At 32.7% G+C, this 15,612-nt stretch overlaps 2 protein-coding genes across 2 annotated transcripts; one reads left to right on the forward strand and one right to left on the reverse strand.

Moving 5' to 3' along the window:
- The first annotated feature begins 1,014 nt into the window (after window positions 1-1,014).
- On the forward strand, window positions 1,015-3,715 carry LOC133702279 (pathogen-related protein-like). The gene is made up of 4 exons (XM_062126595.1): window positions 1,015-1,235; window positions 1,360-1,492; window positions 1,659-1,957; window positions 3,274-3,715. The coding sequence occupies exons 1-4, from the start codon at window positions 1,089-1,091 to the stop codon at window positions 3,430-3,432; spliced, it is 738 nt and encodes a 245-aa protein (XP_061982579.1). The 5' UTR covers window positions 1,015-1,088; the 3' UTR covers window positions 3,433-3,715.
- Window positions 3,716-3,847: 132 nt separating this feature from the next.
- Window positions 3,848-5,269, reverse strand: LOC133702790 (anaphase-promoting complex subunit 6-like). The gene is made up of 3 exons (XM_062127134.1): window positions 5,126-5,269; window positions 4,235-4,270; window positions 3,848-4,101 (listed from the first exon to the last, which is right to left on the reverse strand). Exons 1-3 carry the CDS (start codon window positions 5,267-5,269, stop codon window positions 3,997-3,999), a joined length of 285 nt encoding a protein of 94 aa, XP_061983118.1. The 3' UTR covers window positions 3,848-3,996.
- Window positions 5,270-15,612: the final 10,343 nt, after the last annotated feature.

A 15,612-nucleotide genomic window follows, 5' to 3' on the forward strand; every position in this document is an offset into this window, starting at 1 on the left:
GATATTATAATTTTAGTTCTAAAATTTATTATAGTGCTTAATATATTTAAATGTGTGTAATTTAAAAAATTAAGTAGAAAGTTGATTGAAATCTCGTTGACAAATGGTACCAAAATGTTTTCAGATTTATAATCTTATACCTTTTTTTTTTTCTTAGATGAAGAGACTGAATAATAATTTCATCATAATTATATTTACAAAGAATAAAATATCTCATCCATGAGTATGAATATGAATTCACAGCCTTCCCTTTCATCGGTGAACTTGAAAATTATATGAAGTAAATAAAAAAAATAAGAAATCACGCAAATGCGGGTTTCTGTCTACTCGACCTCATAATTGCAGGCCCTAGGTACATTGAAACAAGTTGACAGTCGGGCTCATGGGAATTCAGGTCTCAAGAGCGGTGCACGCAAGGAATCGCGCGGCTGGGATATGAGATCGTGGATGAAGATTTTAGACAGATCATTTCAAATCAAGTATCTGTTTTTTCTTAAAATTAATTTTTTATATATTTTAAATTATTTTGATGTGTTGATTTTAAAAATAATTTTAAAAAAATAAAAAAATATATTATTTTAATATATTTTAACACAAAAAAACATTAAAAAAAAAATATGTAACCACACTTCTAAATATATTTTAATACTACGGGGACATGAGCATGGTGATACATCTTCATGATCCTCAACCTTTGCATCACAGAGCATTAACAAATCTGAAAACATCAATTTGAAAATCTATTATCTCTAGGAAGTTTTGCATTTTAAGCAATTGAAAAAAGATCGCGTTCATACATAATTGTCACAAAGTGTCATTTAAAAAAAAAAAAAACAAACCATAAGATGTAATTATTTATTCGAAAAAGATAAAAACCCGTTATTTAAACATGGGTCATTTATAATACTATAAAATTGAAGTAAATTATACAATTGTTGTGCGGTTATCACACACAACCACAATAAAAAGTCAAGTGATTTTGTTTTCTTTTCTGGTATATATATATCAAACATTATTTTGCCAGCTCCTCCGGCCTCCTATAAAACCCTCAAAAAGCCTTCGTAGTTTTAGCCTCCAGGAAAGTTGATATGGCAGAAGAAGCTTTGATTAAAAAAGCAGGAGATAAGTACAGATCTTTCTTACATGATGAAGCTGAGAATACCACGCAGTGGAGGCATGGTGGCCCTCCCATGTATGATTCCGTAAATCAGCTCTTCGAAGAAGGCCGAACTAAGGTTATCAACTCTCTTTTTTTTTCATTTCCTTTTTCCTTGTATATGTCTAAATTAGGCGTTCGTGTATGTGTGATGAGTGCTTCTTTTGCCTCTCAAATCCTGTGCTTATAGACATGGTTTGCAGGAATGGCCAAAAGGATCACTAGAAGAAGTGGTGCAAAATGCTATAAAGTCTTGGGAAATGGAACTCTCACACAAGACTCGTTTACAGGACTTCAAGACCATCAACCCTGACAAATTCAAGCTCATTGTTAATGGTACTATACCAAACTTGAAACCCAAATTTCATTTCTTACTTATTTATTCCTCTTTGATTTAAACTAGACTAATGTTACAGAGAGGGGAGGATTATCAATTAAGGTAAGTTGCCTTGAACCTCACCTGTAGTATACTGATATCGATATATTTTCGATTCTATGGCAGGAAGAGAGGGTTTGTCGGGAGAAGAGACGCTTAGGATTGGTAGCTACAATGCTTTGTTGAAGAGTTCTCTGCCGAAGGAATTTCAGTACTACAAAGCAGATGAAGAAACCTTCGAATCATCTCATGATGCCTTTCGATCTGCCTTGCCTCGAGGATTCGCATGGGAAGTGCTGAGTGTATATTCAGGGCCTCCAGTGATTTCTTTCAAATTCAGGCATTGGGGTTTCTTTGAAGGACCTTTCAAAGGCCATGCTCCTACTGAAGAAAAGGTTGAGTTCTATGGCTTTGGAGTCCTCAAGGTATGCTTAAAAAGATACTGAAAAGATAAAAAAAATCCAATTAGTAATCATAAAAGTGAAAAAAAAAATTCCTGACTTAGCATGCTAAAACTTCTACTGAAGAAAAGATTTGAGTTCTACGACTTTGGAGCCCTCGAGGTCTGCTTTAAAAGATACTGGAAAAAAAAAAACTAGTAATCGAAAAGGAGAAAAACAAATTTCTGACGTAGCATGCTAAGAACATCAAAATACCGTTTTCTTACAAAAAAAAATATTCTGGAAATAAATACATCAACTTTCAAGTTTGATGGGTCTTATTCTTATGGAGGATTCGTCTTAACATTAGAGAGTATTTGTTTTAATGATTCAACCAAATTTTGAAAGTACTTTTTATTTAAAAAAAATATTAAATTCATATTTTTTATTTTATTTTTTTATAATTTTATTATGTTAACATCAAGAATTTTGCATTTTTTATCAATGGCTTATTATGTTGGTGACACTGATTTTATTGGAAAAACTTTTACTGATAGAATCACAATCACGGATAATTAATATAAAACTTATTATCGGTGGTTTTTATTATATCAGTAATATTATCACCGACGGAATTATAAAAGAACAAAGCGTGTCAAATAAAAAAAATTATCGGTATCATTTTGTCGGTAATATCATTAATGAGTATGTCATATCTCCAATAAAAAATATTGTTTATAATTCTATTAGTAAGTATATGTTATCAATGGCATTTGCTATAATTTTTCTCAATTCTCTAAAATTTTTATTTTATCTGTAATAAAAAATATATATATCAGTGGCATTACCGAACACACTTAATAAAAGAAATTAATATATTTTTAATTAAAAAAAATAATTATCATTACCCAATACGCTTAATCTATCTTGTGCAAAAAGGGTAGAATCAATGGTAATTTAATGTTTGTTTGGAAGCATAGTAAATGTTATTTTTAAAAGTGTTTTTTACTTAAAAATATATTAAAATATATTTTTAGTTTTAAAAAATTTATTTTTGACATCAGCACATTAAAATGATAAAAACACTAAAAAATTAATTTAAAAATAAAAGAATTTTAAAAGTATAATTGGACCGCAATACCATACAAGGCATTAAAGCTTTTACAAAAATGACATAAATAATTTTTTAGCTTTTTGGTTGAAAAATATTCTTAATGGCATTTTATTTTACAAGTTGGTATCCATTTGACAATATCACAAGAAATTATAAAGAACTTTGAAATTTTTGAATTTATGCAACTCGAAGAAGGACAGCCTCATACATAAGACGAAATAACTGTGATTTCTTTCCGGGTTCCCAGGTGGATGAATCTCTGAGGGCAGAAGATGTGGAGGTTTACTATGACCCAGCAGAGTTATTTGGGGGGCTCCTGAAAGGGGCGCTGATATCGCCATGCCAATCAGAAGACAACACTGTCAACACCGCCACAGCAATGCGTGGCTGTCCATTTTCCAAATAAACATAGCCTGGCTAAGTGTTGTCTTGCTTTCGTTTGTATGATGAATCAAACTGCTTGCTTGCTTTTATTACCATTTTATCAGCTGTTGTGTCTGTCCGTTCCTCACAAGACAACATTTGCCTCTTGGTGTGTATAAGAAATGGTCACGGGTGAAGCGCCTGTGGATAACACCATCACCTTGTTTTTCATTAGCAGATTTTTTCAAATAAACATAGACTGTCAAGCAAGAACTATCCCGTTTCTATCTTTGCATTAAATTATGATCACTTCTTTTTTTATTTAATTCGGTTGATTTAATTATTGCTTTTTTTTTACTTGAATAATAACAGTTTATTTTAACCAACAAGATCAAGCTGAGGCGCAGGTTTTTTAAAAATTTTAAAAGCATACTTCCTGTGCTTGAACATCCCTTTTTATGCTAAAAATAATTTTGGTTTTCAGTCATATCACGGGCCTAACTCTAAAATGGACCAAAATGATTCAACCCGTTCAAGGACTTCAGATTCCACATACATTACAACAAGAACGAAAGAGTATAAATAGTGTCCTTAAAAATGACTCGTTTCAGCGGAATTCAATTTTGGGGTCTATGCCTCGACGACCTTCATCTACAAGTGCCAAACTCAGCATTTCAGTGCAAAATTGATCATCTGGTTTCAGCCATAAAGCCTGATTCAGAAGAAAATATGATCAGACCAGGGCTTAGGGGATTTTAATGACGAAGAAGATAGAGGGGATCGGGGAAGCAGATTATAACCACGGTATAATTTTGTGTTTGAAAGCATACAATACTCTTACTTACCTTGTGGTAGCACGTGATTGCAGCAGTAAAGTTATCCTGCGCAAAAAGGGGAAAAAAGAGGGGCACCAATAAGATGACTTTTAAATCATGATAGTATCAAATTGTAACATTGACCCCATTTAGATAGTCCAACTTTTCCGGCAACCTAATGGCAAGTCATTATAATTTGCATTAAAACTAGTTCATTCTTCCAAGTCGGTCCAAGTCCGACACGATAATCTGCAACTAGTAAATTAGGGAATCCACTACTACTTAAAAATGAAGTATAAGAATTGGATTTTAGCTTCAAGCAAATACAGGATGCTGTTGGACGATTTCAATAATAGAAAAGAATGTCAAGCAATCAACACGAGAAACTGAACTGTAGTCCCATGTTAATTTGTGTACATGCTCAAACGATGATGATATATTCTTTTACGGGGACCCAATCCACCTTTACACTGTTGCCTGCCTTACCAGACCAGTAACTATGAGGTATGACATTTAAGCACAACATAGAACGTGACTACAATTTTATGAGAAAGCGAGAGAGTACTATTTCCTGTTCTAAAATTTCTCCCTAAAATTTTTGTATCATCCCGGAAAGTTTATTGACGATCTAGAACAAAACCAAGTGCTACCCCATTATTCTATAATAGTTTTCAATATCAAAGACTTAAACTTCAGGAACCTAGTTCTCTTTTATCTGTTTGAAACTAGTTAATCCGATTACTTTTCATAACATTTTGGATTTTCATGACCACTCTCATTATCCGCACTAATCCACTTCATTATCCCCCCCCACTTCAAGCACTTACAATTACTTTTCTCAAACTATTGCTTTCAACTACAACAGCCAAATGAAATGTCAGTTTAACAGACTTACATTGAAATGAAAAGAGCTTAATTTACCTGCAAATGATAAGTGTATGCAAGACCAGCATAGGTACTCAAGCTTCTAGGTGATAATGTAAGTGCTCTCTCATAATATGAAATTGCTTCATGGTAAATCCTGGCATAGTAGTCTGATATGATTAATGAAAAATTATATGCCATGTCATTTATTTATACACATAATAAGAGAATTGTATTTCTATGATGATGGCTGCAACAAGTGGATGAGAAAAACAAGACTCCAGCTTGAATATGTACATAAATTCAAACCATAAGTCTCAATGTCAGCCATGCTGCTCATAACTCGATTTTTCATGAGCGCACTAAGCACATTGAGATCGATTGTCATCTTACTCGTCATCATCTCAAACATGGCACCATTGCTTTGCCTTTTGTTCCTTCTTCCTTGCAGATTGCATATTTCTTTACCAAGGCGCATTCCATCTCTCGTTTTCGTTTTTTGGTTGGCAAACTCTCGATGCTTGTAGCTGCCGCATCGTGAGTTTGAGGGGAGATGTTAAATAATATTTATGTAATCTTATTTATTAAAGGTAGAATAGTACTTTCAGTTTGACCTATATATACTTTATTTGTATTTAGGTTAACGCTAAGCATTCATAATATACTGATTATTCAGAATTCTAGCCTCTTTTCTCTATTTGATCTTAATTAATTTAACATGGTATCAGAGCTGGTTTTATGAAACGAGGCTTATTCAGAAAAAATTTTGGAGTGAGATTTTGTCTTCTGCTTCTGCAAAATTTGGTATTTCGTCAGTTTCTGCAATTATTTTGGTATTTCGTCTACCCTTCAGCTTTTGCAATTTGGTATTTGCATTCAGTTTCTGCAAATTGGTTTTGTGTTTTGGAGTAATCGTATAATTTTGAGAAGATATTTGTTTAGTTTCTGCAATCTCTGTTCAGTTTCTGCAATTTGGTATTTTGTTTTCCGCTGCTTTTGCATTCTGGTTCTCTGTGATTGTTAATTATGGCTACTGAAAGAGATGATTCGCTTCAGTCTGTGAGTGTGAGGTTGGATGGGAAGAACTATTCGTATTGGAGCTATGTAATGCGAAATTTTCTTAAGGGTAAGAAGATGTGGGGGTATGTTAGTGGAACTTATATAGTACCTAAGATTATTGAGGAGAGGGATGTTGTTTTGATAGATACATGGGAAGCAAATAATGCAAAGATCATTACTTGGATGAACAATTCTGTTGAGCATTCGATAGGTACACAGTTGGCGAAGTATGAGACAGCAAAAGAGGTTTGGGATCATCTGCAAAGGTTATTCACGCAATCAAATTTTGCAAAACAGTATCAATTAGAGAATGACATACGAGCTCTTCATCAGAAGAATATGAGTATTCAAGAGTTTTATTCTGCTATGACAGATCTTTGGGATCAATTGGCTCTTACAGAATCAGCAGAATTAAAGGCATGTGGTGCCTATATTGAGCGTAGAGAGCAGCAACGATTAGTACAGTTTTTAACAGCGCTTCGCAGTGACTTCGAAGGACTTAGAGATTCAATTATGCATCGTACTCCACTGCCTTCTGTTGACTCTATTGTCAGTGAGTTATTGACTGAAGAAATACGTCTTCAGTCTTATTCTGAAAAGGGAATTCTTTCTGCTTCAAATCCTTCTGTACTAGCAGTACCTTCTAAGCCATTCTCTAATCATCAGAACAAGCCTTACACAAGGGTTGGCTTTGATGAGTGCAGTTTCTGTAAGCAGAAAGGTCATTGGAAGGCTCAGTGTCCTAAGTTGAGACAGCAGAATCAAGCTTGGAAGTCTAGCAGTCAGTCACAATCTAATGCTCATCGACCACCTCAGGGTTATAAACCACCACACCACAATACTGCAGCAGTAGCTTCCCCAGGCTCTATTACCGATCCTAATACTTTGGCTGAGCAATTTCAGAAGTTTCTCTCCTTGCAGCCACAAGCAATGTCCGTTTCTTCCATAGGTCAGTTGCCTCATAATTCCTCAGGTATGTCACACTCTAAATGGGTCTTGGATTCTAGTGTTTCCCATCATATGTCTCCAGATTCCTCATCTTTTACCTCAGTGTCCCCTTTGTCCTCCATTCCTGTTATGACTGCTGATGGCACTCCCATGCCCTTAGCAGGTGTTGGTTCTGTTGTCACACCTCACTTGTCTCTCCCTAATGTTTATCTTATTCCAAAACTCAAATTGAATCTTGCGTCTGTTGGTCAAATATGTGATTCTGGTGATTATTTAGTCATGTTTTCTGGTTCTTTTTGTTGTGTACAGGATCTCCAGTCTCAGAAGCTGATTGGGACCGGCCGTAGGGAGAATGGACTATATATTTTGGATAAGTGAAAAGTGCCAGTTGCTGCTGCTGCTGCCGCTGCTACTACTGCTGATTTGTCTTCTTTTCGTTTGAGTCTTTCATCTTCTAGTTTTTATTTATGACATTCCTGTCTAGGTCATGTTTCATCTTCTCGTTTGAGATTTTTGGCATCCACAAGAGCTTTAGGAAATTTGAAAACTTGTGACATTTCTGATTGTAGTGGATGTAAACTGGCAAAATTTTCTGCTTTACCTTTTAATCGAAGTATTTCTGTTTCATCTTCACCATTTGATTTGATTCATTCTGATGTATGGGGACCTTCTCCTGTTTCCACAAAAGGAGGGTCTCGATATTATGTCTCTTTTATTGATGATCATACTCGTTATTGTTGGGTTTATTTAATGAAACATCATTCTGAATTCTTTGAGATATATGCAGCTTTTCGAGCTCTTATCAAAACTCAATATTCTGCTGTGATCAAATGCTTTAGATGTGATTTGGGTGGGGAATACACCTCTAATAAATTTTGTCAAATGCTTGCCTTAGATGGAACCATCCACCAAACTTCATGTACAGATACTCCTGAACAAAATGGTGTAGCTGAAAGAAAACATAGACACATTGTTGAAACTGCTCGTTCTCTCTTGTTGTCTGCCTTTGTTCCTAGTGAGTTTTGGGGAGAAGCTGTTCTTACTGCTGTAAGTTTGATTAATACAATTCCATCTTCTCATAGTTTGGGTCTATCTCCTTTTGAAAAGTTAAATGGGTATGCCCCTGATTATTCCTCATTTAGAGTCTTTGGTTGTACTTGTTTCGTTCTTCGTCCTCATGTAGAACGCAGTAAGCTATCCTCTCGATCCGCTATTTGTGTCTTTCTGGGTTATGGTGAAGGTAAAAAGGGGTATCGTTGTTTTGATCCAATAACTCAGAAACTTTATGTGTCTCGTCATGTTGTCTTCCTTGAGCATATACCTTTCTTTTCTATTCCATCCACTACTCATAGCCTGACAAAATCTGATCTTATTCATATAGATCCTTTTCTGAGGATTCTGGTAATGATATCTCTCCCTATGTTCGATCAATTTGTACTCATAACTCTGCAGGTACTGGTACTTTACTCTCTGGCACACCTGAAGCTCCATTCTCATCTACAGCCCCTCAAGCTTCATCTAAGATTGTGGATCCACCTCCACGTCAGTCCATCCGCATTCGTAAGTCCACAAAACTACCAGATTTTGCTTATTCTTGTTATTCTTCATCATTTACTTCCTTTTTAGCTTCTATTCATTGTCTCTTTGAGCCCTCTTCCTATAAAGAGGCAATTCTTGATCCGCTTTGGCAGCAAGCTATGGATGAGGAACTTTCTGCTTTGCATAAGACAGATACTTGGGATCTGGTTCCTCTACCTCCTGGTAAGAGTGTTGTTGGTTGTCGTTGGGTGTATAAGATCAAGACTAATTCTGATGGGTCTATTGAGCGATACAAAGCTAGGCTGGTTGCAAAAGGATACTCTCAACAGTATGGTATGGACTATGAAGAGACATTTGCCCCGGTTGCAAAAATGACTACTATTCGCACTCTTATTGTCGTAGCTTCGGTTCGTCAGTGGCATATTTCTCAGCTTGATGTTAAAAATGCATTCTTGAATGGAGATCTTCAAGAAGAAGTTTATATGGCACCCCCTCCTGGTATTTCACATGACTCTGGATATGTTTGTAAGCTTAAGAAAGCATTATATGGTCTCAAACAAGCACCTCGTGCTTGGTTTGAGAAATTCTCTATTGTGATCTCGTCTCTTGGCTTTGTTTCTAGCAGTCATGATTCTGCTCTTTTTATTAAGTGCACTGATGCAGGTCGTATCATTCTGTCTTTATATGTTGATGACATGATTATTACTGGTGATGATATTGATTGTATTTCAGTTTTGAAGACAGAGTTGGCTAGACGATTTGAAATGAAGGATTTGGGTTATCTTCGATATTTCCTGGGTATTGAGGTTACCTTCTTTCTCAGTCGAAATATGTTGCAGATATTCTTGAGCGGGCTAGACTTACTGATAACAAAACTGTAGATACTCCTATTGAGGTTAACGCAAGGTACTCTTCTTCTGATGGTTTACCTTTGACAGATCCTACTTTATACCGCACTATTGTTGGGAGTTTGGTATATCTCACCCTTACTCGTCCAGATATTGCATATGTTGTTCATATTGTTAGTCAGTTTGTTGCTTCTCCTACTACTATTCACTGGGCAGCTGTTCTTCGTATTTTGCGATATCTTCGGGGTACAGTTTTTCAAAGTCTTTTACTTTCATCCACCTCTTCCTTGGAGTTGCGTGCATACTCTGATGCTGATCATGGTAGTGATCCCACAGATCGCAAGTCTGTTACCGGGTTCTGTATCTTTTTAGGTGATTCTCTTATTTCTTGGAAGAGCAAGAAACAATCTATTGTTTCTCAATCATCCACCGAAGCAGAATATCGTGTTATGGCATCTACTACCAAAGAGATTGTTTGGTTACGTTGGTTACTTGCTGATATGGGAATTTCCTTTTCTCATCCTACTCCTATGTATTGTGACAATCAGAGTTCTATTCAGATTGCTCATAACTCGGTTTTTCATGAGCGCACTAAGCACATTGAGATCGATTGTCATCTTACTCGTCATCATCTCAAACATGGCACCATTGCTTTGCCTTTTGTTCCTTCTTCCTTGCAGATTGCAGATTTCTTTACCAAGGCGCATTCCATCTCTCGTTTTCGTTTTTTGGTTGGCAAACTCTCGATGCTTGTAGCTGCCGCATCGTGAGTTTGAGGGGAGATGTTAAATAATATTTATGTAATCTTATTTATTAAGGGTAGAATAGTACTTTCAGTTTGACCTATATATACTTTATTTGTATTTAGGTTAACGCTAAGCATTCATAATATACTGATTATTCAGAATTCTAGCCTCCTTTCTCTATTTGAGCTTAATTAATTTAACAGTAATCACCTGGGAAGTGCTGAGTGTATATTCAGGACCTCCTGTGATTTCTTTCAAATTCAGACATTGGGGTTTCTTTGAAGGACCTTTCAAAGGCCATGCTCCTAACGGAGAAAAGGTTGAGTTCTATGGCTCAGGAGCCCTCAACGTATGCTGTACAAAAATTCAAAACATCACGATGAACCAGTAGCTTTCAATTATTATCCCAACTTGCCTACTTGCTATGATTTGATTGCAAAATTTATTAACACTTTAATCAAGCTCATCAGGTAAATCTTTTTGTTCAAGTAATCGCACCTAAATGTGATTTCATTTTGGACATGAAATGAAAAACTGAGATACCTCAGAACATACATAAATTACAGGAACAACTTCAATGATAAAAAAAAAATGATTTTCAGTAAGAAAAGTAAACTGGGTTAATTATGATTTTACCGGTGATCATTCACAGGTGGATGAATCTATGAGGGCAGAAGATGTAGAGATTTACTATGACCCAGCAGAGTTAATTGGAGGGCTACTGTTCTCACCATCCCAATCAGAACCAGAAGACAACACTGTCGACACTGCAACAGCAACACATGGCTGCCCATTTTCCAAAAAAAAGTAACTGGACATGTGAAGACATTAATTGTGCTCCTGCTAGCTATTGTTTTGTTACTCTTGTTTGTACGATGAATCAATCCACTTGTTTGCTTTTATTACCATTTTATCTATCCAAGGTACAATGTCTACTGATCTCGTGTATACTGGCTAGCTAATCTAGCTTGTATATCCAATAATTATGCCAGCGTGTATATAAATTTCATTCGAGATTTCAAGGTTGCTTAATTTTGCTGACGAGGCAGGACAATCCCACAACGATAAATGTAGACGAACTCCAGCTCCATGAGGCCCTTTTGCAGCTTCATAGAGAGCAACGAAATCCATCTTTTTTTCCACCTTCGTATACTCTTGCTGAGTTGCTGTCATTTGTCATGCCATCTTAAATTAAACCAACAATCCAGCTTTATGGATGAACATTGACCCAAACAAAACAAAAAGTCAATCCATCGTTTAGTCTTCTGGTTGTAATTGGCATACGAGAGAGGTCTCTGTCCTCTTTCTTGGACCAGCTCATTCGAACATAAAAGTCAAACTATGCTTAATATATATGTGGTCAAGGGCCTCCAGTCCACGTTAATGAAAACTCAGAAAAAATAAATGGGGCTTTTAATGCGCTGAACCAAATTCAAAATCCATCTTATTTACACCATGTTGGAAACGCGGTTCAATCCGTATTTTTAAAAAAATTAAATTTTTTTTGGTTAAATTTTAATATAGTTTGTACGTTTTAGATCGTTTTGATGTGCTGATATCAAAAATAATTTTAAAAAATTAAAAAAATATCATTAGCATGTATTTTAGCATGAAAAGTTATTTAAAAAACACCAGCAATCACACTGTCAAACACTACATAAATCAACCACTAGTGATTGTATATCCAATAATTTCTTTTTCGTAAAATACGTTTCATGTTTAATAACTGCAGATGATAATTAGGTATTTATTGATCAAGTTACACCCTGTTTATTCACTAGATAAAAAAATTTAGATATTTACTTTGTATCTATTGCGATCCAAATTGATATTTATTTTACAATTATTATTTATTATTCAATAAAAAAATAAAGAATAATATTTATATATGTGTGTTATGTCAATATATATATATATATATATATATATATGTTGGATTTAAAAAAATATATATAAATGTTCTACATATATATCTATATCATATAAATATATATCTTGAATTAGGTTTGAGTTGGATTTTCAGTTGGGTTTGAAAATATCCATACTTTATCCAAGTTTAACAATTGTTGTCCTATTTGAATTATTTGGATTTTCCTAATTTTCGTGAAATACAATAGTCATTCTATTTAATTTTATGGCTATTAAAATAAATATCAGTGAGAATTATAATTAATGATTTAAATTCAGGAGTAAAAATGTATTTCTTGGGTTAAAATTCCCTCCTTTTATTTATGCATTTCTTTTTTATTTGAACAAATTGACTATGTTGTTATAAGTACAACTTGTAATAATGTTTTTTATGTGTGTTTTTAATGATGATTTTATGTGTTAATTTTTATTTTAAAGATTAATTCTTAATTTAAATTTCAGTTTAGTTTGAATTGATCTAAGTGGTTGATGGTGATGTTAAGTAAAAGAAAAGATATAGACACTTCTTTACTCTATTTTTTTTAAAATGAGAAGAGAAAGAGAAAGAAATTAGAAAGATATTATGAGGATTTTTTTTCGTTTTCTTAATAGAAACTTAATATAAGAAGCGTATTTAAAATATCATAACATTTAGAATGGAAGTTCAAGGGCTATTTTCTTTAGAGATTTTTTCCACTTAAGTTCAGGAGGTATTTCGAATGCAAAAAAAACATGTTTTATAAGAGAGAAAAAAATCATAAACTCAAAATCCCATACATATTAGATAATATTTTAAAAACAATATTGAGATGGTAATATATTGGTCAATTGTTTTTAAAATATTAAGATTATAGTATATTTAATAGATCTGAATTAACTAGCCAAACTTACAATCTCGATCATGAGACTATGATAATTCTATAAATAGAAAATTAAAACAAAATATAAAGGTGAAATCCAAATAAATCTAATGTTGGAAAATGAAATTGAAAATAAAATATTCAATTAAAAAAATAACTAAAAAATACCCTAGTGAACCCAAGTTAATTTGTCAAACTCATGATACAGGTCATCTACCCTACTAGATTTAATAACTTTTTATTTTACAAATTATTTTTATTTAATTATATGATAATCAGGTGCCCAAGATTCTTTTTGTATCAAATAAAAAATACTTTTTTTAGAAAAAAGAACAAACATGACATATGCATGAGACTAAACAAAAACATATATAATTTTTTTTAAGTTAAATAACAAAGAGAGGCTTTTTTGTAAGTCAAATAAAAAAAAAGATATTTAAATAAAAAAGATGAAATTAGTGTTTATTTAATTGTACGACAACCAGGCACTTAGGATTATTTACATATCAAATAAAAAATAATTTTTTTTAGAAAAAATAGGATAAACACATAAGACTGAGAAAATAAAAACATACCTAATTTTTTAAGTTAAATAATAAAAAAAAGGTATTTCTTAAGTCAGATAATAAACAGAAATCTTTCAATAATAAATGATGAAATTATTATTTTTTTAAGTTTAAGGGGATGAAAATGCATTAAATAACAAAAAGAAAGAAAGAATTAAAGAACAAATAGGTTAGGCGTGTGCGTAGGCCCACACACGCGTGGCCTATAAAAAAGGCTTGGCTCGCTCGCCAAACCCCTCTTTTTTATATTTCTCAAAAAATCATAAAACACTTAGAGACCTTGATAAACTCATTTATAACCTAAAAAACTGGTCCAAAAATTCAAAATAAACCCAAATTCAAAAAAAAAATTGATCTTAAATCTACCCTTTCAAGTAATGGAAAGGCAAAAGAATACCCAAATGGAACTCCTTTTTATCGAATGTAACTTGTTGACATCAAGAACGTGATAATTTAATATGTCTTGTAGCTAATCGATTGGTTACATGTGGCATTATTATATTCATGTAAATATATATTTATTATTAATAAAGGCTTAATTTATTTTTAATAATCATATGATATTAGATTTATGAATCTAATATTTTATTTATGAATCTAGAGTAAAGATCAAGTTCATAGGATAAAAATATTTTACAAAGAAAATTATAAAGTCGTTATAATTATAGGTTCCTATTGCATCAAAACATTGTTCCTAAAATGTTCTTAGTTGATGCTCTTTGAAATACTGTATATTTATTAGAGTCATTGAGACTGATATATGTTATATTCTTTCTTTTATGAAAGGAAATAGTTATTTTCATAAACTAAGATATAAAGGATACATAGAACTAATATGTAGGTGTTTATCATAAGATGTGTAAACTAAACTAACCACCAAGAGAATTCCATATGAAGAAACCACTAATAATTTTTTTAATATTTTGGGGATCATGATATGTTACTAGACAAATGCACCTGATCTTGAAATTAATGTAAATTAATTTATTATTAAATTAATAATAAATTAAATTACTTAATTTATTTAATTGTAATTATAATTTATATTGGAGTTAACATATTAGAAACCTAATTGGTCACATATATTAAAAATCATTAATTAAAAATTAAACTGAAATAATTTATCAAGTGTAACTTGATTGAAAATAATTTTAGAAATTAAACTCTCTAATATATTTAATTCAGATATTATAATTTTAGTTCTAAAATTTATTATAGTGCTTAATATATTTAAATGTGTGTAATTTAAAAAATTAAGTAGAAAGTTGATTGAAATCTCGTTGACAAATGGTACCAAAATGTTTTCAGATTTATAATCTTATACCTTTTTTTTTTTCTTAGATGAAGAGACTGAATAATAATTTCATCATAATTATATTTACAAAGAATAAAATATCTCATCCATGAGTATGAATATGAATTCACAGCCTTCCCTTTCATCGGTGAACTTGAAAATTATATGAAGTAAATAAAAAAAATAAGAAATCACGCAAATGCGGGTTTCTGTCTACTCGACCTCATAATTGCAGGCCCTAGGTACATTGAAACAAGTTGACAGTCGGGCTCATGGGAATTCAGGTCTCAAGAGCGATGCACGCAAGGAATCGCGCGGCTGGGATATGAGATCGTGGATGAAGATTTTAGACAGATCATTTCAAATCAAGTATCTGTTTTTTTTTTTTTCTATTTATGAGAAAAGGACTTTCATTGTTATCTTCATTATTATAGTTCGAGATTTTAATCTTCTCCTACCTAAGTTCTAAGAAATTTGGAAGCATGCAGAGCCCACATCAGCTAAGAATTCGTGTTTTTAAAAAATTTTATTTTTTTATTAAAAATTAATTTTTATATATTTTGATGTGTTGATTTTAAAAATAATTTTAAAAAAATAAAAAAATATATTATTTTAATATATTTTAACACAAAAAACACTTAAAAAAATCTGTAACCACATTTTTAAATATATTTTAATACTACGGGGACATGAGCATGGTGATACATCTTCATGATCCTCAACCTTTGCATCACAGAGCATTAACAAATCTGAAAACATCAATTTGAAAATCTATT

The sequence above is a fragment of the Populus nigra genome, chromosome 1 (assembly GCF_951802175.1).
Source record: "Populus nigra chromosome 1, ddPopNigr1.1, whole genome shotgun sequence".
Taxonomy (NCBI): Eukaryota; Viridiplantae; Streptophyta; class Magnoliopsida; order Malpighiales; family Salicaceae; genus Populus; species Populus nigra.